This window comes from Clinocottus analis, unplaced genomic scaffold (assembly GCF_023055335.1).
Source record: "Clinocottus analis isolate CAN_PGR_092001 unplaced genomic scaffold, fCliAna1.0.p SCAF_22, whole genome shotgun sequence".
Classification (NCBI taxonomy): domain Eukaryota; kingdom Metazoa; phylum Chordata; class Actinopteri; order Perciformes; family Cottidae; genus Clinocottus; species Clinocottus analis.
Window position 1 is genome coordinate 10,498,860 of NW_027175954.1, and position 23,391 is coordinate 10,522,250.

Sequence of the window (23,391 nt, forward strand, 5' to 3'; positions counted from 1 at the left end):
TGTTCTCTTTTAGACCAGCCACCACATCCCTGTTAGCTGCCCCTGTGCATTGCATCACAGAGGCCTTTCCAGCCTCTGGGCTACAGCCATGTGTTTCATGCTCGGATGGCACCATAATTTACCATAGAAGAGATTATCCAGTGATTCAAACTGCTCTTTGATCTCTTTTAAGTCTTTGTGTTTGTGGATGGGTGCAGTCATGCCTTCCATGATTTACGTTCATATACAACCACAGTGCAGATTTATGTTGACTTTTTATTGCACTGCAGGGATTCAATGAGACGTTTGTAAAAATCGGGTTGGTGCTTTTTCATGTGTCTGCTTTCTAATTTCAATGTTTTAACACAATCTGTATATTGTTATCAAATACATTTGCAGGATAAACATTAAAAAAAAATAATTCTACAAAGAATACAATGACAGAAGCATGTGAAGGCCCAGACATTACGTTTGTGTGATTATTGAACATTTAATTCTAAAACTATTTGCCTTAATCTTCTGCAATCACAGCCTCAACTCTTCGGGGAAGGAACTACTGTTCGTGACCTTAAGTTAGTGCTTCTTCCGCAGTTATTTTAACCTAACCCTCGATCTTTCCCTCACCCTAAGCAAGTAGTTCTAACTCACACACCTCATGGTGCAACTGAGCGTAGAGAGGGCTCCGGTTCACGACTCGTGCTTGGAGCAGATCAACGGTGTAGAAACTCGTAACGACAGTGAGGGTTGCGTTCCCCGGGTCTGTGCTTAAGGTGTTGGTGACGATTCCCTCTGAGCAATTGGAGCACTCCTCTGAAAAGGTGTTGTTATTCAAGACAGTTTTGCTGCGGGCACTGACCTCACCAAAGAATGTGTGAACTCACCGCCCTGCTGGTGAACCCCAGTTGCCTGCTGCGAGGTGACGACCGCAGTGGGGTTATACCCTCAGACCAAATAGCTCCTTTGTTCCCAAGGACTTAAAACATTCTTTCAGCTTGATGGTTATCCAGCCGGATGCTTTTTTCTTCAACGCCCATGCAGTGGACATGGGCGTTGTCCACATGGGCGTTGTCCGTTGCCCCCCCCCCCCACCCCTCTCATCAGGCGCAGCGGTTTGTGTTTTTTGGGGATGGTATGGCCTGGAAAGCCATTTTCAAGAAAATCCTGGTGGGATGGCTTTGTGTGTGCATCCCCTGTTACCCTCATGTTATGTCGCACGGGAGCATGTATTCACTCAGCCTCCACCCGCTATACCTATATAGTGTGGTAGAGGGCAGAGCCTGCGTGAGTTAGAATGAAGGTTCACAATATTTTACCCCTTGTTCTACTGAAGGGGCCCTATCGCTTCCACTCTGCTCGCTGGAGTGCAGATAGCAGACTGTAATGAGTGCTGCTATAAACTCTATACTGTGGGGTCCACAACTATTCAGGTAGGCACATCATGATTCATAAACATTTTCAGTAGACGAAGGTTGTGCTTGGAGATTTTATCCGATAGATTCTGAAAGAGGGCCCTTACTGTGCTTATAGAGCTACGGTTACAATATTATAACCTTCTTTTGGCTGAACTTGACCAGGTATTTTACAACTATTGATCACTTGTGTTACTGGGCATTCATCAAAATACCCAAACAAATTAATTAGTGATGTTTTGTATGAGGACACGCTTCATTGGGTTTGGCCAAAATGGTGGCATGGCCCATCTGAAATTGAATTGACAACCTCAAAATCTAGAAGTGCAACAAAAAAACGTTTTTGTTACCATATTTTCATATCTTGGAATAGTGACTAATTACAGCCTGCAACAAGTGACTCTGCCACTGCAACATATCTTTACACAAGCACTCTGCAGCTGAGAGATTGACCTTTTAATGGATAAATATGACGATGTGGCACTGTCGTGCATATTGATGCAATTTAAATTGTAATTAGACATTGCAACTGGAGGCCTAATAATACCTCTTCTGGCTGTTTTTGTGTATAATGGAAACACAAATATCCCAGCAATCCTCCCATGTCATTGTGTTAGTGTGTGTGCATTTGAAATGTTTTTGTGTAATCGTCACAAGATAGTTATTGATTTTTTTTTTGTAGCATATTTTAAAACCTCTACCAGCAAATGTTATGCTTTTTATTTGAACAAATATTGCATTTATTTAGGTTCAAAAAGGAAAAGAAAGGCAAAGATCATTTGTACAAACATGTTTGCTCCCTTTAGCATGAGTTGTGCATTTTCTCATCGTACAAACCAAAAATATGGAGATAAATTGAATTGAATAAAATAAGCAGTACATTTATATTGATGTAATCCAACAACAATATATTGTGATCAAAGCAATCAAAAATGTTGGCATGCATGTTTTGTGCGTTGCATGTTTGCTTTTAATTGTAAACTTAATTAAAAGTGAAAAGAAAATGAATAGGCTTGGAATTGGATGATAGAATCCTCTCATGAATTAATAAAAATGCTATTTCAGGAGCAACTAATTAAGTACCATTTAATCCAATGTTTACCAGGACAACCAATTACCTTGTGGAACATTAATCAGAGAGAACATTTATAAACACATGGTTTATAATTACAAAAAAAGAACAGCCTGTCCTTATTTGCGAAAAAAAGCTGCCAAGTGCGCCTGAAATCTGAACTCTGATTGTAAATGACACATAAAAAGCAGTGAGCGCGATCGGCTCTGACAGTGAGCAGCTTGCTGAATTTGACTGGGGAGCGGGTATGACAATCATCAGTCAGCTGCAAGGTTGAGTTCAGTGTGGGAGAGTTGGTGTCACGTCTACTGGAGGTGGAGTGTTTCCAGTTTGCTGAATTTGAATTCTCGAGGCCCAGTCCTGAAGGACTACTGGATGTGCAAAGTTTTGATCCAACCCAAACTCTAATATACCTCTTTATAGCCATGCAGGGATTAAGAACGCAGTAAATAAACATTTTGTCAAAATTACGTTAAGACCTTTATATGATTTCAGTAAAGACAGGATGTAAAGTAAAAGACACAAACAAACAAACAGCTGAAGAAGTAAACCACAGTACTGGCCGGTTGTTCAGTAATGTTTGGACAAAGACTCATTAAATTACTGTAAACTATTCATAATTTAAAGAAAGTTTGTTTTCTTAAACTTCTTTAAATTATCTCTACACATTTTGAGATACTGCATGATAACCTTGTTTTTGTAGAGGTTATCCGAAAGGCAGAGTCCAGTTTTGGTAGAAATAAGCATTATTAAAGGGCATAACAATTAAGGCATTCTAACCTTTGTATCTCTTTAGCAGCTTATCAGCCTGAAAAATTATTTCATTTCTCTGTATTACTGCTCTTTGCAAAATGCAAGAAGCAAAACTAGCACACCAAATTGTCCTTTAGGACTTAAAAAGCTGTCTTCTGATTGGCCATCCGAGAACTGAGAGTTAGTAGCTTGTTCAGGATTGTTCTACACAGGGTGACAGTGAACCCTAATTGATTGGCAGTTATGAGAAAAACCCAATGAGAGGCTGGAAGAAGAGGCCCACGGTTCCCAGGATGCACACCGTCACAAACACCCAAAGGAAGATTCGATCGATCACCATGGCAACATACTTCCAGTCATCCTCCACCTGTGAGCAAGGGAGCGGAGAAAACAACAGGTGTGAGAGTGTCTGCTCTGACAAATGAAAGATGAAAACTGAGGAGAGTTTTATTTTTTTTTACCTTAGAACACTGATGTCGAGTGAGTTTTACCCTGCGATTGTGGTTATGTAATTGTCATTGTGTTGCTTCGTAGTTCATAGTTCCATTATTTATATTTCTAATCATGTTTCAGTGGCAATTACTTAATTTTTTTACCCGATTATTAGGGCTCTCTCACGATAAATGTTTTTTCGTTTTATGAGAAGTTCTATAGAGTAAAATAAAAGGAGATACTTCAACTTTTACTGTTATATTTTAATGTATTTTGATGAGTAGTATGTTTTATCAGGTATATTACATCAGTTAAAATATACCTGACGTTATAGATGGTGTTACTAATTGTAACGTTAGTGTTCTAGGGTTGAAGCAGGTGAGGATAGGTATGCAATGAAAGGAAACATGTGATTTACAGGTGAGAGGTTTGTGGGAGTGGATGCGCGAGGTGCGGATTACACAGAAAGGATGGAAAGAAGGCAAACACCCACAGATAAGACGTAGAGAAAAAAGAGTTAAACATTTCTTGTAGGCTATAAGAAAATGTATACATAATTTACACTGGAGGACATTTCTATGATAATCAGATTCACACCACAGCGTTAAAAGAAACGACAGGCAATTTGACAAAGCTGATTGAGCCCCAATATTTGCATATCAAAGACTTTTTCTACCCTTTGGGACATTTCACCCACTGTGTTTATAACAGATAGAGAGGAGATAGAGAGGAGGGAGAGCTCCCGACTTTTAATTTCCACTACTGTAAACTTATGGCGCAGGTTCGGATTTGCAACAATGCTGCGCAGAATCACAGTAACACTCTCCGGGGCCGGAGTTGTTTAGAGTAGTTTTGCATAAATACATTATGCATTGACACACTTGCTGTGTTTTTGCTTTCTATGAGCAGCTGTAGTTTTTTTTTTAAGTTTAGAAACTGGAATATGTGACTTGATCTAAAAGTTACTGTATTTCCAAAAATGGTAAAGCTCAGAATAGTCTAATTGCATTTAAGTATGAGGGCATAATGAGCATGTTATTGTTGGATGTGTTAAATTTAACACATACTATAATACAATAGATCTTTTTTTTTTTTTTTTTTTTTTACAATGAAGGCTCTTTCATGTGGCTGAGGGGTCTCACATGATTGTAATGAATTACAACATTGGTCATATTTCTGTAGTTTGACCATGTAATATTACATTAGAGTCTGACAGAGCAAAATATAGTCTGTAAACAAGTTTAACCACATTATCCAAACCACATTTCCCTGTGCAATAATCAGTCATTTAAGTACTTTGTGTCCAAATGAATACAGGACATGGTCTGTAAGTTGTAATGTATGTTTACAACATTTAGCCTGGTTAATTATTTGAATGTTTGTCTTTCTTTTGTCTAAAAAAAAAGAGTTTAGCTAGTCAATTCTATCTGATATGCCATGTTCACTGCAGATGTATACACATGTATAACGCAAAGGTGTAAATAATGCAATTAAGAATAGCTGGATTCCATTCAGCCATTTAGTCCTGGTACTGTGCATGCCTACTAAGACATGAATACAACAGAGCCATTGTTAATGCTATTAATATCAGAGTTAATAACTATTAACTCTGATGGCTACCTGGGGATGGTTTACATCTTATTCTTTTTCATTTGTCCCTCTTTTATGTTGAATTATATGATTTTAATTGTCTTACACAGAATGAATTTGACAGTAAATGTAAACAAAACACTTTTGTTGGAACATTTGAACAGCAGCGGCCCTAAACCTGGGTTGCATGTCATTTGTTTTACCTTTGAAACATTGACATTCTGAGTAATCAAATACAATGAAACAATGAAGTACTCACTTCTTTGGCTTTGTTGCGACTCCTCATGTTCTCAGCAATGTATTTGACGCTGTCGATTGCCTGTTTGATCTCAGGCGACACCACAGAAAAGGCCACCACGGTGTTGATGCTCTGAGGACTCAGCTGACGCGTTATCTTTCCCATGTCTGGAGTTTCTGGGGTCTCCTTCCCGTGCTGGCAGGGGCAGGGGCATTTCTTACCGGTGCAGCCGTCCGCGGACGAGAACTTATTGTCCCCAAACTCCAGACAGTTGAGAGAGCCTCCTCCAACCTGCTGGGAATCACAACCAGAGTTTGAATTACATTTCACGTTCTGCTTCAACTCAAAGTGGACATTCTTGGGTAATTATTTCATTAAAAAACATCGGGATTTCTGGGACATCTGTACAGCAAGTGCAACATTAACAAGGTGATATGAAGTAGATGTTTCCAGTGTTGTGTAGGTTAAAACGTTTTGTTTAATTTATGTTGCTTCCTCTGAGCTCTCGATGTACCTACAGTATGATTCAATAACAACACTGTGTGTGAGAGAACGCTGTTAAAATGCTTTACCAGTAGAGAAGAGGTTTTTAGTGGATTCACCTGGCACTACTTGCAGGAAACACGCAGCTATAGATTCCAAAGGGTTTTTAGGAGAGCACTCAAAGATAGAAGACTGCTCTATGGTCTGACAAGCAAGCTATCACATTGTTAGAAACACTCTCTCGTGGAGGGAATCCAAGAGTTGATTCCCAGAAGGAGGACTACATTTTGAACAGAAATACATTTTGTGTATTACTGTAGGGTGGTTCAGTTACTTCCCCTAGTTGCTCTTAAGCTAGATCAAGGACCACTGTGATGGTTCCCTGTACCAGAGCTGAAACACAATTGATTCAATTCTAGATTTAATATTGAATTGTCTTTCAGAGCTGCAGCTGCAGAATTAACTCTATAAGTAGACTTGTCAAAGGCCATGTACCTCTTCCTTATCATTGATAGAAGCAGAAAGGAACTGGACAGCTCTGGAAATAACTTAAAATGTTTGGACATTCCCATTGGACATGTGACACTTGCCCAACTGAAGGATTGTGATTATAGTTACATATTTGTTAATACAAATATGTCTGTCTTTTCATGTGGACAACATAAATGACTTCCAGTTGAGATTGCCTAAAAGTGTAGACTTTTCAATAACAACTGCCTAGCCTAGTTAGCCTTAATAAAATGATGTGGCCGAGGGTAACACGTTAAACTTTCTGTGGATTATAGATGTTTAGGGATTGGGATGCCTTACCTGTATCAAGCTATTCTTTCGTTTCTTCCCTCCTTTTCCTCCTTTCCCTCCTTTCCCTCCTCCGCCTCCTCCTCCCCCTCCAGCTCCTCCTGCCTCCCCACTGATATCCAACCCCCCTTGCTTGCTGTCTTCGTCAATCGGTCTCCGCATCAGCATAATCCTCGGCAACACTTTGAGAAACACAGAGCGCACCCAATCCGGCATCGTGTGGGTCATTGGTGTGCGGTAATGTACATTTAGCACAAACACGGTGATGACGATGCTGAGTGTGACGAAGATCATTGTAAAGAGCAGGTACTCTCCAATGAGCGGGATGACCAGCGAAGTGGAGGGGATGGTCTCGGTGATAACGAGCAGGAACACAGTGAGGGAGAGCAGGACGGAGATACAGAGCGTGACCTTCTCTCCACAGTCGGACGGGAGATAGAAAACCAGCACTGTGAGGAAAGAGATGAGGAGGCAGGGGATGATGAGGTTGATGGTGTAAAAGAGGGGCAGGCGCCGAATGTAGAAGGAGTAGGTGATGTCTGGGTAGATCTCCTCACAGCAGTTGTACTTGATATCATGCTTGTAGCCCGGAGCGTCAATGATTTCCCATTCTCCGCTCTCCCAGAAGTCTTTCAGATTCACCTATGGATAAAGATCTTAGAATCAAACAATGCATTGATTTAATGCCAGAACAGCATTCGGGGTCTGCTTACCGGTCTTAAAGGTCCCTTTTGATCAGTACAATACATATAAGGCTCATGGACTTGGTTTTTACAATATTTTTTTCCTGCTGATGATATGAATTTGTTAGAACGTGCAAAACAAATTGAAACAGATTTTCACCTGAGTTTCATGTCCACATGGACCCAACATACTGTATGTCACTGCAAGAAGATGCTGATCACTGAAAAATTAGTCATCTTGGAAATTATCCCTCACATGGTTTGAGTCGACAGTAAATAAGGCCGTTTTGTGATGTGAACGGCCCCTAACAGCACAGGAAGTTGTACAATAATCGGAAGTGAAGAGGACAATGAGTAGTCGCTAATTATCCACCATAGTCCCTCTAAGTAAACAAAAAACAAAATTGTTAAACTCCAGAACGGTTGTGCTCCCAGTCTTCCTTTTAAATTGAATTTTACTCTCATAACTCTTCTTGCTGGATCTAAATTCAAAACACACAATGTTAAAAGATGTTAAAAGGGGAACTCCTGCAATTTATTGCACTTTCACAAAGTTGTAGCACTTAAAATAAATGCATATTACAACTCACTAACAGCCTTCATTAAACACTGCATGCAACCTGAATTAGAGATTAGAGTTAGGATGAATCCCTGTTCTGCCAATCTGGTGTCAACACCGACATCAGCTTGATTTCATGCAAACTGACTGAACCGGTGTTTGTCAGGATGACACATTCTGGAAAACTGAACATGTAGCTTACATCAGCAACTTGTGCAGTCGGAGCCACAGCACTAAATTCATCTTGTATTGGAATAGTAATAAACAACATGGTAGACATAATATCATGTTTGTTTATAAAATGACTTACGGAGACGCTAGTGTCTAACAGACTGCTCACAATGTACTTCCAGGCAGCGCCGGCAGCATGAAGGAAATTCAATTTCAGGGAGAAGAGGCGCTTGTGACAAGTTGTGTTTGTTTACTAGGAAATTCATATGTTTTTTGGAGCGACAAGACAAGAGAGGTTTTTGCCAGTCAGTGTTTTGCAAGCCCGGCGGCGCATTATTTCAGCAAGTGTGCAGTTGAAGAAAGAGGGAGAGAGAAAGAGAGGGAGAGAGAGAGAGAGCATGAGTGTGATCATGAGTATGATATTGACACTAACATTACAGCAGTGTGTGTGTGTGTGTGTGTGTGTGTGTGTACAGTTCAAACTGTTGGTGTATACATGCTACAACTCCCAAGCCACGTTTTTGTGTCTTGCTTGACACCTGCTGATTACACTATAATGAGGTTAGTGCCAACTTCGACCAAGGCTCACATAAGGTGGGCTGACCTATGAGGCTCTTCTGAGCTATGATTAAGAGGTTGCTAAATCAAGTGGACACTTAATGGTAAAAGTTTGTTTGCCAGTCCTGTCCAGTGTTTGCTAACGGTAACCCTAATGATGGTAATCCTGATGGTCAACATGTCACTAGGGTTATTTCCTCAAGACTGGAGAGATATCCTTCCCATGTTACAGAAGACATTATAGAACTGTTTTCACAGGCTGTTAAGTTAATTGTTGTGATCAGTGCAACATTGACATTAAATACATGCAGTATCTATATGGATTAGTGTCAGCAATGACCTTTCTTGTCTGAAAGATAAGACAAGAAAGAAAGAAAAATAATAAAATAGCTGATAGTTATGTCAAACTCAAACACAGTCACAAACACTGACCTTAGACCCAATAAGTACCAGGTCAATCTTGGCTTTATCATAAGTCCAGGAGCCGAACTTCATGGAGCAGTTCTGATAGTCGAAGGGGAAGTAGGTGATGTCCATGGGGCAGGAGGATTTGAAAATAGCTGGAGGAACCCAGGTTATGGTACCATCAAACTTCAGTAGAGCCTTGGTCTTATCTTCCACCAGGAAATCACCTACAGCGCTGTATATGATTTGTGTGTGTGTGTGTGTGTGTGTGTGTGTGTGTGTGTGTGTGTGTGTGTGTGTGTGTGTGTGTGTGTGTGTGTGTAGTTTGAAGTAGACCCATGGCAGAGAGGACATGAGGAGATAATGATACAAGCATATGTGGGTTTTGATTAGCACACAAAGGTTAGATGGAGGCAGAGATGTCAAACAATGGGAGGAAGGGTGGGGAGAGAATGAAAGCGAGAAACACAAGAAAGGAGAAGATAAAAGGTTAGGTTATGAAGGTATGAAATATATTACTAGGATTAAAAGACAGAAGCCAATGAAACTGCATTATACATTACCGTAAATACAAAGTGACTACTTAATACTTTGAAAGACCAGATCAGAGCACAACCTGACCCTGAATAATATGCTGGTGGTGTATTCAGTGTAACTACCCAGGTAAAAAATAATAAAGTCCACTCTGTTGAATAGTACAGCAGCTGGAGATATAAGAGGAGATATATTGTGCTTCAAAGGATTTTGTAATTTATTTAATATTTTGATGAGGATACTAACACAAGTTCTCGTGCTGAAAGGATAAAACAGTTTTTTACAAAATGATTCACATGTTGTTTCAGATCTGTCATCGCTACGGAAAAGCTGTAGTTTAATTTGTCGAAATAGTGGTTAAATAATGGTTAGGCGATTCTGTGACTATATGAGGCAACACTGGCCAGCACTTAGACTGCTGAATAGCCTATTAACACATGTACAGACACATAGCAGCATTAGCATTCATTTGGAGTTGGCTTCTCGTTACTGAATGAATGAAAGTCCAATATTGTTTTCCATTTTAGCTCTGTTTTGGTCTCTACCAAAGCCTGAGGGAAACACATGGCTCCTTAGCTGCCAAATGTTCCACTATGTTCACCAACTAGTTTGCTGCTGCTGGAAAAAAAGGTTGACAAGAGCGGTGAAAAAAAAAAAAAGTAGTGAGGTTGCGGGCCATTGAAACCAAAATAATGAGCTTGAAGAAGCTCAAACGCTCCATAGAGCGGAGAGGAACTGCAGAGGGGGTAATGAGTTGCAGTTAGCTAAACAAACTAAACAACAAACTAATGATAAATATGATGAGTCTCACTTGTTGTAGAGCACAATGTCGGGTCTCCAGATCTTGTTCGATGGAACTCTAATGAACTGAATCCCGTCAAACTCCGCCGGCATCCATCGCAGCTTGTAGTCATTCCAAATCTAAAAGAGAAGAAGAGAAAAGCATTTAAATTATGGTGGGGAGCAACCATCTGTTTTTTTTTTGCATTGTACACTGAAGACAGTATTAGTCACTTCAGACATTCCCTTTCATGGGGATATTTTGAAATGCATATGTATACTGCAGTCATTACTTCCTTTGATGGATTACAGCAGAGCCAGAGAAAGATAATGGAGCAAAAAGTCTAATGTTTATTGACAGGAACATTCGCGTGTTCACTGCTTTTTCACAGAAAATCAAACAAATGTGTAGTTGTTTGATGCATTTCCTTCTGGTAAAAGAGCCACAATGCTTCAGTAAGCACATAATAACACATCTTCAATACATCAGAATGAAGAGCAGTTCAAAGAGGAGGGACATATATGAGTAAATAGCTCACTGACAGAACACTGACTGCAGTTGATTCACATATACCTGTGGGTAATGTTTCATGATGCATAAATCCATTAGTCTTGGCTATTTGCATTGCATTCAAGAATAATTCATTCATTAGCAAGGCTGGATTAATATTCTGCTATGACCTGGGAGCTATTTAATTAACCACATCATGCTACACTGGCTTTTTCATCTATCCAGGGAGTTTACAATATCATTGGCTGGAGATGTAGTTCCTGATATGTTAAGTTTTATGGCTTATTGCTTACAAAAATTAATCATCCTACATTTACTTTCTATGATCATGACAGCATGAGAAGCATGCAGTTGTTTATGTTAAGTGTAACAATAATCAACTATGTGAGTTTTCACAAACTAATAAACTTAAGCAAAATGGAAGCAAAATAATAATAATAATAATAATCATAATCATAATCATAATCATAATAATAGAACTATCATTAGCAAAATAGGATGTGGATTTTCTCATATTTTCCTCAGGTTTGAGTTGTAGTTATACTTCTTCAAATGTATGTAATGTATTAGTATTAATCTTGCTACATTAAAAAAAGGATACACCAGATGAAATTAATTATATTTTGCATCTCTCAGTTATAATTAGTGAAATTAGTTGTAACAATACTTAATTCCTTATCATTTTAAATGGTGGTGAGAGGGTCTGTATCAACCAATGATGCAACCAAGTTTGATCTCCGTAGATTGATTAACAACCAAGTATCAACCTAAAATTCAAAAGCAATGAAATACATACAAAAAGCCAGCCCTGACACTCTGTATTAGCTAAAACACTGTAATAGGAATAGGAATCTATCTTTTACTGTTTAAAATGCTCTTATCCTTTTCATAAAAGTATTCAATGGAGCTTGTTTTTAGAAACACTGTCTGCTGGTACAGAAGGAAACCCCTGCAGTGTCACTGCAGAACAGATGCAAGGAATGCATCAAGGGGGGCTTTCTAAAATGGCTAACACTGTAAAACCACTGGCTGCGAATCAAAATCTGTATCAGTGTCTGTGGTGTTTACACAGCTTCTCATTAGTGATGCCTTGTAATAAATAAACAGCTCAGCCATTACCAATAAGATCATCCTATACAGACCTTTTAATGCTTTTTAATTTGAAAGCTTGAAAGATCCAAGTATCATCTTAGCCACTATTGAATTGCATCAGCATATAACAGCTGTTTGGCCTCAATTAGTCACTGACTTAAAAGGGCTACATCTCTATGTTTATGATGAATTAAAGCTTAAATGATATGGGTTTTAAAAAAAAAAGAATTTAACGGTGTCAGGCAGCTTGGAGGAAAGATAAAACTGGGCTGTGGGAGGTCTGGAGTTCAGGGCCCATGTCTATGAATCTGCTAAGAGACAGAGCGTGACTAACCATAATGCTGACACTGATTCTTAGCTGATGCGTTTAAATATATATTGAAGATATGTGTTTGTGTGTGTGTGTGTGTGTGTGTGTGTGTGTGTGTGTGTGTGTGTGTGTGTGTGTGTGTGTGATTGTGTGATTGCGTGTACTTACATGTCTGAGCCATAAATTTGTTTCCATTATCTGATTCACCTCATCCTACAAAGACAAAGAGAACGAAGAGAGCTCGTTAACGTGCAGAACTGTGTGTCTGTGTGTTGTTGTTGTTGTTGTATCACATCAAGTAACCACAAGCAAAGTCTACGACATTTTGAGTTCTAAAAGAAAATAATAGACAAATATAGCCAGGAAAAATAATTTACAAACTTTTAAAAAAATAAATGGAATTTGTCTTCTAATCTTTGTCCTCTAGAGCTGAGTTGATTAGCTGAAAAGGTCGACAGTGAGTTAGTTAATAATACATGGAGAGGTTACAGATGTCACTTCCTCTCAACCTTTCACCTTTCTACCTTTCTGACTCGAATTCAGTTTGATTTTCAGTCCTGTGATTCTCTGAATTCCACATAAACCACATACAAAAATATATCAGCTAAAAACACTATGTACAAGCAGATATGTGAAACTATGCGCACAGCCACACACATAGATTCGCTCAGTGCACATCCACACACTCACCTTTAGATTGATCTCACCTTGCCGAGCAAGCAGATATAGCTATATATCTGTCCAGTCTGAAAAAGGTTCCTGCAGGCAATTTCCCCTTAATCTGAGGATTTCCATTTTGAGCTGAAAACCTATTTTCACCGGGGGATGTGCAACCCCACCACACACACCCTCACCATCCCCCACCGATTTAAACTTAACATTGCCAAAGCAAAACAGCAGTGTATAACAACACTGTGTGACATTTTCACAATCCGTGAAATTGAACAGACTAAATAAAGACCGTATTCACTTTCTGCTTTCACTTCTCTCGTTCCGCAGCTTATCTTTTGCCTTTTCTGTATCAAAGGTATGAAATATGATCAAGGTGCTCGTTGAAAGACGTCTCAGTTCACACATTTACTGTTGGAAGGTTGCTATTAGTCAACATTTGGATTACATACTTTGCTCCTACACACTTATAAAACAAAATATTAAGAAAGGTATGAAGTTAATGTGCAAAGGTGATTAAAGCTTACAACTTTGACCAACTGTGAGATGGAGACCTCGAATTTCACAGTGACAGGGTCAGAGACATTCTCCACTGGTCTGATGAACTGGTTATATCTTCTGAACAGTTTCCTGAAGAGCCGGTCCTCTGCCTTGGATGAAAAGCAGTCTGGACAGGCAGAAAGGGCACAAAGACAAAGAGGAGAGGCGCAAACACACTGGTCAGTGACTGAATACGTGACTGTGAATAAGAAGAGCAGAAGACTTTGAAAGGGAAAACAAATTATAATTATAATTGTCTCAAAGAAATCATATACTTCTCAGAGGCTAATACTGGCGATGCCAAATAATCAGAAAACTAAGGGAGAACTATACCTTGTCAGTCTCTATCAGTTATGATGCAACATCACATTAAAATGTCTTTTAAGTTTGCAGATGAAAGTTTAATGACATCTGATGAATCGTCTATAAGGAAGTCTCTTAGGATTATAACTTCTCTGCTTATATCATCAGAGTCTACTTTAAAGACTTAACTTTTTGGGTGTTTCTTTGTGGGATCGGGCCGCTTTAAATGAGTCAGAGCGCTGAAAGCTGTTAAGTAAGGAAGCACAAATCAGGGACGTCCACGCTAAATGTTACAAGTATTGCATTAAAAGCGCCAATAGTAATGCTGTCTGTTTAGTTATGGGCAGGGGCTATACATCTATGAAATTTAATTCAAGCTCAATAAATATTGTGTTCTTCTCTCCGTGTGAGCAATTTAGGGTGTTCATGATGTATTATAACTTATCTAATAGCTAAATGTCTGGTTGGACTGCGGCTCAAGTCGTGTACATATAACCAATTTATGAAGGGTCTTATTCACTAATCATCTAGGTAGGAGCCTCAAAGGTCTGAGGCACAATATCAGCATGTCTACATCGTGGAAAATGCATGGCAAGCAATTTTAACTTAGTGCAGAGAAGTTGAAGACTGCAGCCTGAGGACAGGAGATGAAGTGCTGAACGTTCTTCTTTTTCTTTTTAGCCGAGGTGAAAAATTGAGAAGAGGATGCTGCTTATTTTCTGTGCTTTTCCTAATTCTCTATTGTCATTTATGTTTCTCTCAGGAATATACTCAGTGTTATTTGGTATGAATACACTGCACTTTCTGGCTGACGTAACAATGGTATGTTATTATTTGAATTCAAAATGTAGCAACTTTAAATTTATTATTTTTCTTTAACAGCGATCGTGAAATATCTATGAATTACAGCGCATAATTTGTTGTTAGATATATTGCAACGAATGCTGGATGAGACCAGTCTGCTCGCTGAGTGTTAAAACGCTGAACGCCTGCATCTGAATTACTTACACATGGCTTAACCTAGTCACACCTCCTCAACCATTGCTTGGCCAACGTGTAACGTGTAGAGCCAGGATGCACCGACAAGCCTATGTTTCCTGTTAATAATCCTGTAAAAAACTAAGGGCAACATGAGACCATCCAAAAATGTAAGAGTGCTAAACATTGACTAAAACTAAACAACATGAGTGAGACTGTACTGTAGAAACAGGCTACGAGCAGACAACTGAACCATGGTAACACATAGACTAAATACACAAGGAACAAATTAACTAATTAGAGTCAGGTGTGACAACAGGGATATAAAAAGACAAAGTTAAAAGATAAAACAAACCATGACATATGGTGAGAGTAAATAAACCATGACACTAGTCATGACATAAAATAAGAGTGCAACTGCACACTTTACCAAGATAAACCTGTTTGTGTTTCTTGTGAAATCCACAAACATTTTCAGAGCGAACCATATCAAAGCGACAAGTTGAAGGTTCCCCACACAGTTTGCTGCTCTGAGGCCAACTGAGTCACAACTAAACATACTGCTGCCATTTGTGAAGGTGATCACCCACTCTTCCTCCTTCAAGACCCCCAGTGCTCCAAATGTGCTCACGCAGCTACACAGCTCTCGCCCCATCACCCTGAGAAATATCTAGATCAATCCCACATTCTTCTCATTTGGGCTGCTCGCAAGGTTGTTGGATGGAGGCGAGGATGTAGGATAGAGATGCACGTGAGACGGACCGTGCAAAAGAGATAAAGACAGCAAGAAAAAACAACAACAAATAAGACAACAAACAAATAAGACAACAAACAAAGACAAATAAATATGGGAAGCACAAAGACAATGTCGACTCTTTCGAACTTTGCACAACTCAAAGAGCAGATTTTTCCTTGAGGTATACTTCAGTTGTTACCCTCTGAACTCGTTTTAAATATAGCCACATGTGACAAAAAACAGACAAACTGTGTAGGATAGATGAGCGAAATATCTTAATTAAAATGGACTTCTAAAGATGAAACTGTGTTGACCCTATTAAATCAAGATCCTCTACTCAAAGGCAAGCAATAACCCTATTCACACAGACAACAATTACACCAAAAACCCAGCTGGTTCTGAACTTCTGATGACAGCCCCCTGGAGAGAATGACAGGGGGAAAAAGAAAACACAGCGACAAGGAGAGGAGAAGAGAGGAGACTGAAAGCAAAGCCTTCTTAAAATGTCACTCAGAAGATTATGAGAATCCATGCCTCATAGCGTCTGTCTAATAGCTGCATAGCATGTGCAAATGCTATGCTAAATAGAGTTCAAAAGGAGCATGGGACCAAAACACATCTAATTCATTTTTGGCAAAAATGTTTTATTTATACAATAGAAAAGAAGCGAGGAAGGAAAGATGGAAAAGGGTCATTTTAATTAGAAGATAAAAGAAGTGGAGAAATTCGATAGACTGAAATGGACTTGTATGGTGTTTTTATAAAGGCAGAGCTGCTCTCTGTTACACGTCCACTTACTTCACCAGCTCTTTGATGAAAGCAGGATCCGCACACACACACAAATGCACACACACGCATGGACACATTTAACATAGTCAGATACATTTCACGTTTAAAATCATAAAAGAACCATTATGAAGGAAAATGAGCAACAGATTTACCCACTTTCATCTGGATTTGTCACGCCCCCACCCCCCTCCCACCCCTCTCTCATTAGTCAACCAATCTCATTTGACATGTTTCCCTGGCTGCTTTCATCATGCTAGGATTAGCATATTATGTGGTAAAATGGGAAAGGGATGAGAAACAAAGTAGAACGCAAAGAAGAAAGAATGGGCCTTTGGTAGACAAAGCTCTCAATACCAGTACATATGATCGATTCCGTGATGCAGAAATAAAACCAACATTTACAAATGTTTCATTTGTCAATTAATCAAGATTTAAATGCATCTTGCTATCCATCACTACCAACTAAATAAGCGTGACACAATTTTTAAATTAGCGGTTCACTAAACCCCTCCCACATGATGCTCTGACCGCTATTAGACCGACTGTATCTATAGAGCTTGTAGAGAGTACATGGCTCTGTAGTAGAGACACTCTGCATTGAAGAAGAGGTTTCTAAAACTGGTTAGACTGTTTGCATCTGCTCTAATGTGAGCCACAATTTTGAGCATGTCCGTGACACAGAACACAACATTTGACACATTAAATATTAATAAAAAAAGAAAAACAAGCAAACAGCGCTCTGTGGAGCAGCGGAGGCGGAGCATCAATGCCCAGTCCAGCATGTCACCTGCTGCAGGCAGACAGCAGCTCATTCACTGTAGTTTACCTTGGCTGCTGGATGCTGAACAGCCTGCCAACACTATACTATAACACTGTAGCAATGGTTGATAACATTGCAATCAAACCTTTCTTCACTTCCCTGGAGTCAACAAGCACAAGCTGAACAATGCCGCTCTGTCAGCACAACTCCATACAATAAATTTTAAATAATGTAAACGCCAATACAAATGTTGCCATACTGACTTATAACACATAAAACATTGCCACAGGCTGCATAACACAGCTTAGTCTCCTGTGCTTCCTCTTCTTGTGTCCCACTGGCTAACTTATGGCCGCTGCACTGCGCTCATCTGTGGTTAAGTTCTCGTTGACAACAAGCCCGACCCACGCCATCTGAAGCCTCTGAAGTAGAAATGCACAGTTGAGTTACATATTTTGAAAGTGCTTTGGGTGCCTTTCGTAAGTTGTAAAATAGCTCACTAATAACATAATAAAACATCATGAATATAGAGCTTTTTTGGTTAGCTGTTTTAGTTAGCTATTCCCAACCGAGCAGAAAATGTCTACCCATACTGTGTATTACTTGGGTGATTCATGACCGTGTATAGACCAAATTGGGTCTTCGACGTAACTACTATGTGTGTCATGGCAGGTGTATAGATCAATACCCAAGAATGCAATTTTGAACCTTTTAATTTATCACCAGGTTATGGCATGTAGTTAATGGGTAAGGAATTAGACATTCCTTTACCGAGCCATTCAGGGTGTTGAGTGTGAAATTGTTTAAATGAGTTGTCTCCAGAGAGAGAGAGAGAGAGAGAGAGAGAGAGAGAGAGAGAGAGAGAGAGAGAGAGAGAGAGAGAGAGAGAGTTCAAGCATGAAGCCTCTTTTGAACATACATGTTTTCAACGGGCACTTCCTAATTCTGATTTTAATTTTAACAATTGTTTTGCACATGTTTCTGTTCTGTCATATCAACCATGTGCTATTCTTATGTCATTGATTTCCTGACTAGTGCATGGACATATGTATACTCATTAACTACCTATGTCATAAAATATTAATAATTCAAACATATTAAGAAGTTTGTATTATGTATATCTATTTTTTTTGTCATAGAGGTATAGATAATGGTTGAGCTTATGTTTCCAATTGAACTCCTTTTTTTGAATCAGGAAAAGAAAAAAGCCAGCTGCAGTTCATGATAGAGGGCGAGAGAGGAGTTTTTGAGCTCAGAGTAAACCCAGCAGCATGTAGAAATAATATACTCAACTGTTAAAGTATCAATTATTCAACTAGCTATGCAGAATCTGTCAAAAAACACTTAGAAAGCAAGTTCATTAAAATATAGATCCCGTGAGATATCTAATGCACCCAAGACAAGAGGGTCGGAGGTCAACCCAACTAGAAAAAGATGAGGACGATGATGAAGAGCGAGTGTGAGGTGAAGCAAGAGGGGGAAAATGGATAGAGTGTGAAGGACAGAGAATGAGTGATGGAGAGGAAGAGACCATTTTATGGGCTGTTTGAGAGGATACTGTTAGGGAGCCATTTAGCCTTCATTCTCCCCTGAGCATGCAAATGCTTTTAAAGGAGAGTGAGAGCGAAAAGACGAGAGAGAGATGAGGGTGAAAGAGAAAGTGTGTTTTGGTTTTAATATCCTAATCATGCACAGTGTTTGTATGGTAAACACTGTGTAAAGGAGTAAATATTTTTGCCATGAGCTGCGCAGTGCTCTAACATATTTTCATTTTTATGGAAAGAAAATGAACTTTTTCTCGTTCAAAATGAGCAGATCAAATAGAAATTGCACATCTTTGACTCAATGCTTGTTCACCAAAAAGTGGGTATCATGAATTTGAATATGTTTCATATAAGATAGTCATTCAGCCTTTGTCGTTCAATATCTCAACAATACATTTCTCATTTAGTGATGTACAGTTTTGCTGGTGATTGGGTGTAAGTGAAGCCCGCAAGTGGCCAAATTATTAGTAGAGGGTTGAGGAAGTGTCGTCTATCCTCACTCCCCAGACAATCTATCTCCTGCCTCCAACGAGTCCAAAATGCAGCAGCTAGGCTTCTTACTGGTTTTAACAGACAACATCGCATTTTCCCTTTTCTGGCCTCTATCCACTGGCTTCCAGTTGGTTTTAGAATTGATTTTAAGATTTTATTGATCACTTTTAAGGGCTGCCTGGGTCTGGCCCTGGAGTACATTAGTGAAATGCTAACAGCATATGAGTCAACTTGCAGCCTTAGATCCTCCGGTATAAAAAGTGTTAAAAGTAAAACCTGTGTTGGCATATATATTTAAAAAACATATTAAACTGGATGTGTGTTTTGTGGAAATTAAACGCTCCAACACTTTATGCATTAAATGGTAAAATAAAATGATAAGATGGATGTTCATAAAAAAGTGCGGACGACAGTGTTGTGAAGCGGGCATTGCAGTGTGAGCTGTTCTCCACACATTTATCTGTGACTCAGTTTGTGTTTAGCCACGCCCCTTTTGCTCTGTGTTCCGCTCTATAAATGTTACTGTGATATAAGCCTTGTTACCACGCACCTACACACACACACACACACACATACACATACACACACACACACACACACACACACACACACAGTTCACTGATTGGATCATCAGTCATGTATTCAAATATATTGAGAGAGCAGCTTCCATGTCAAAACAAGGGACAGCGTCATGATTATACCTACAGGCTGATACAATACCTTATAGTAGCCACATGAATGCTACATGTGTGTACATACTATTTACTTGTGTGCATGGGGACCTCTATGTACATCAGTTGTTGTAGATGTGTATGAGGCTAAAAGTGTAGCTTACTGTATGGTCACATCAGCCCTCTGTTTGCCAACATTTCCCAACACACAGCCCAAAAAACATATGTGATGTCATAGTTTACCTGTGGGTTCTGATAAATGTTGATCAGAGCAATCGCAAACTGTAATCAGCATTTAAGAGAAATGCTACAGTTAGAGTATTGTCTGGTAGTGGTAAATTTCCAAACAAAGTGCAACTCTGTTTACTGGCCAGATGTGGAAAGCATGTTTATAGTCTACTAACTTGCTCTAAAAAATATGTTCCAGAGGAAACACAATTGCTGCCATGATTACATTCATTAGCAATGTTTCCTCGAATCCATATCAGTGCTTTTTCAACATTTAATCGAGACTACAATCTTTCTTTCACCTTAACTTTAGTACTTACTTTAGTACTTTAGTACTTTGGATTGCCTGAACATAACCAGAAAAGGTTAATCTCAATTTAGTTGACACAAGTTGATATAGCAAAACAAATATTTATAATGTGTTCATAACATGTGGCACATACGACCAGTACAGTATATTCAATATAATATTATTTGATTTGATCTTATTAGGTTGATGTTCTGCTGAAATGCAATCCTTGCAATATTACAGTTTTAGAAAAAGTATGTATTGTTACAAATGTCAGCTGCTTATTTTGTGATTGTTCAAATACATATGTAAAAGTAAAATGAGATGTGTCAGTGTTCTTGAATTTGTAAGTCTTACATTGGTGGACGTGTCAAATTATCTGTAGATGTATTGAGATTTATAATGATGTAAAACATCTGTAATTATATACAGAGAATTGTAAGTGTACTCAAATTTGTAAGTGGTTGCAGATTTGTGAATTTGTAAAATGATAGGATAGGTGAGAGTACTTAAATGTATAGTGATTGTGAAATGTGCATTGAGATTTATAAATTGTGTTTGAAATTGTGAAAATGTATACTCAAAAAACTAGTGAACATCCTCACCATCAGAGTAATTGTTTGGAAGATGTCAACCATAGCTTACAGCTTGCCTGCCAGCGGGCTAACATTACTGTACATGCCCCTCTAGTAAATACCAGGAGGCTCGCTAGTTCTCAAGTGACACTTAATTCCCAGAAGTGCCTGTGTCTTTAACAGTGTGTCCATCATTACACGTACATATTAAGATTCAGGGCCACAACTTTCCACAAACATGTACACATAATTTAAGTATAAACTTGGCTTCTGAAAATATAAGGAAGTGAGAGAAACACACATACACACAAACACAAACAGAGAGAGAGAGAGAGAGAGAGAGAGAGAGAGAGAGAGAGAGAGAGAGAGAGAGAGAGAGAGAGAGAGACCCCCCAGCCAAGAGGGTCATGCATGCAATCAATGTGTGTAGAGCCTGATAAACCATAAAAGAGCCGATCTGCCACCTCGCATAAATCAGATAGCAGATATTTATGCCTTTGGAGTAAATGTTTACGTTACTGCTTTGAAATGCCGCGGCATAATTACGGGCTCTGCATCTATTCCACAGAATGGCTCCAGGTCACATATGGCTCTCTGCCTCAGCTGCGGACAGTGATTAAGTCTGGGCGCATTTCAATAATACCAAATCCCTCTCTCCCATCCTACTTCCTTTCCTTCCTCGCTCCCCCTCCCTGCCCTCCTTCCTTCCATTATCATGTCTTGCTCCCTCTGTCCTTCTCTTCCTTCCTCATCCAATCAATTTCAAATGAATGCAGACAAAGCTGCCTATTCTTCCTTATCTAACAAATAAAATATCAAATATGTATGTATATATATTAGCTCGCCCAAAGCTCAACCACCAAGACATCCAGAATATTGACTCCCACCTGACCTTAACTTAATCGTACTAAACTGAATCAAGCTAAACACCACTTGTACCCCAAAAATTAGCATGTTGATACATGAAAGATCCACCAAAAATAACATAAAATGACCACACAATGATCATAAAGCAGCAGAGAAACAAACGCACTAAACCAAATGTAGATACAACATTTGATTCATACCATGATTAGTATAAAAGGAAATAAGGTTGTAAGACGTATCCACAGACGCATGTGACATGAGAAAGGTGTTTATCAAAATCTTGCAGACGGCCAATCTCCCTTCCTGAAACCCGCCCTCTGCCCTCTGTCTGAATAGTATAGTGCCCTACACACTCTCTTAACAGTCGTAGACAGGAAAACAGACCCTGTAAACAAATTATAATCTGTTTTGGTTTCCCTAAATCGCGACACACGCCTCAAAACTAAATTTGCATTCATCAAAATTCATCTCTTGGATTCTTCCGCATTTCATTTTGTTGGCCTAGTTAACACGGAACCAAGTCACGGATGAGGTTTATGACACGAGCATGACGACATATATACACATTTGAAATAACTTAGAATTCGTGAGGCTGAAGTTTACAGTTTTGCATTAAATCCTTGGACACTTATATTCTAGTTACTTATATATATATATATATATATATATATATATATATATATATATATATATATATATATATATATATATATATATATATATATATATATATGTATATATATATATATATATATATATATATATATATACTATAACAAAACTGAAAAAATAAGTTATTGGACTGATTATCGGTGACTATCTAAAGAGGGAGGAACTTCTTTAGCTGTAACGCACTGGACGGAAACTCAATAACGTAATTGCTGACTTTCACCGCGGGAATACTTAGAAAAAGTAATCATTATCCTTTTTTTAAAGCGTTCAACCATCATGATCTTCAAGTTAACTCTCTTGTCCCTGGCGCACAAACCTCACAGCGTATCATCGTCTTCTCATTTCAACCCAACGAATCTGAAATAAAATACGAATTTGAAAGCATCAAATCGACATGACCTATACTCCTACCTTGCACCCTACTTACCTTGCGCCATCCAACCCGCGAGAAGAAGCAGCAAAGTCCATCTCGCCGCCGGCTGCATCTCCCCGTGTCGTTTGAGGATCCTCGTCACTTTTTTCTTCTTCTGAAGGAACTCTGTCTGTTTAATCGATGAGCCAAATCAATAATGTGTAATGGCATGAAAACCTGTGTCTCTCCCGGGGTACCGTCTGTCTGCCGGTGCGCTCCTTCCTGATCTGATCCGAACTTGACTTCGCTCGTCCCTCCCCTATGAGTGCAGCGCGCTCCTCTGGCGCATCCATACGGACTCAGCGCGGGGAGGAAAGAGCCGCCCTGACTTGCTCTGGAGGATAAAAGGCGTAATTTGATTCCGTGGATGACAGGAAGAGAACATAAATAAACACAATATAAATTGAGCCTATTTTCAGGAGAAATGTTTGGCACTGGTGTGTAGTAAACTACAGGCAAGTGTTGCACTACCACGGCGTAGTTTTCTTTAGGTTTAAACAGAACAAAGA

At 39.1% G+C, this 23,391-nt stretch overlaps 1 protein-coding gene across 2 annotated transcripts; it reads right to left on the reverse strand.

The window, feature by feature from the left end:
• Positions 1 to 2,104: 2,104 nt before the first annotated feature.
• On the reverse strand, positions 2,105 to 23,160 carry chrna6 (cholinergic receptor, nicotinic, alpha 6). 2 transcript variants are annotated; one of them, XM_068588768.1, is made up of 8 exons: positions 22,898 to 23,160; positions 13,554 to 13,693; positions 12,526 to 12,570; positions 10,476 to 10,585; positions 9,158 to 9,365; positions 6,767 to 7,396; positions 5,495 to 5,764; positions 2,105 to 3,580 (listed from the first exon to the last, which is right to left on the reverse strand). In XM_068588768.1, the coding sequence occupies exons 1-8, from the start codon at positions 22,953 to 22,955 to the stop codon at positions 3,455 to 3,457; spliced, it is 1,587 nt and encodes a 528-aa protein (XP_068444869.1). In that variant the 5' UTR covers positions 22,956 to 23,160; the 3' UTR covers positions 2,105 to 3,454. The 2 variants fall into 2 exon arrangements, with proteins under 2 accessions (XP_068444869.1, XP_068444868.1); XM_068588767.1 differs by having other exon boundaries at positions 5,495 to 5,767.
• Between the last annotated feature and the right edge of the window lie 231 nt (positions 23,161 to 23,391).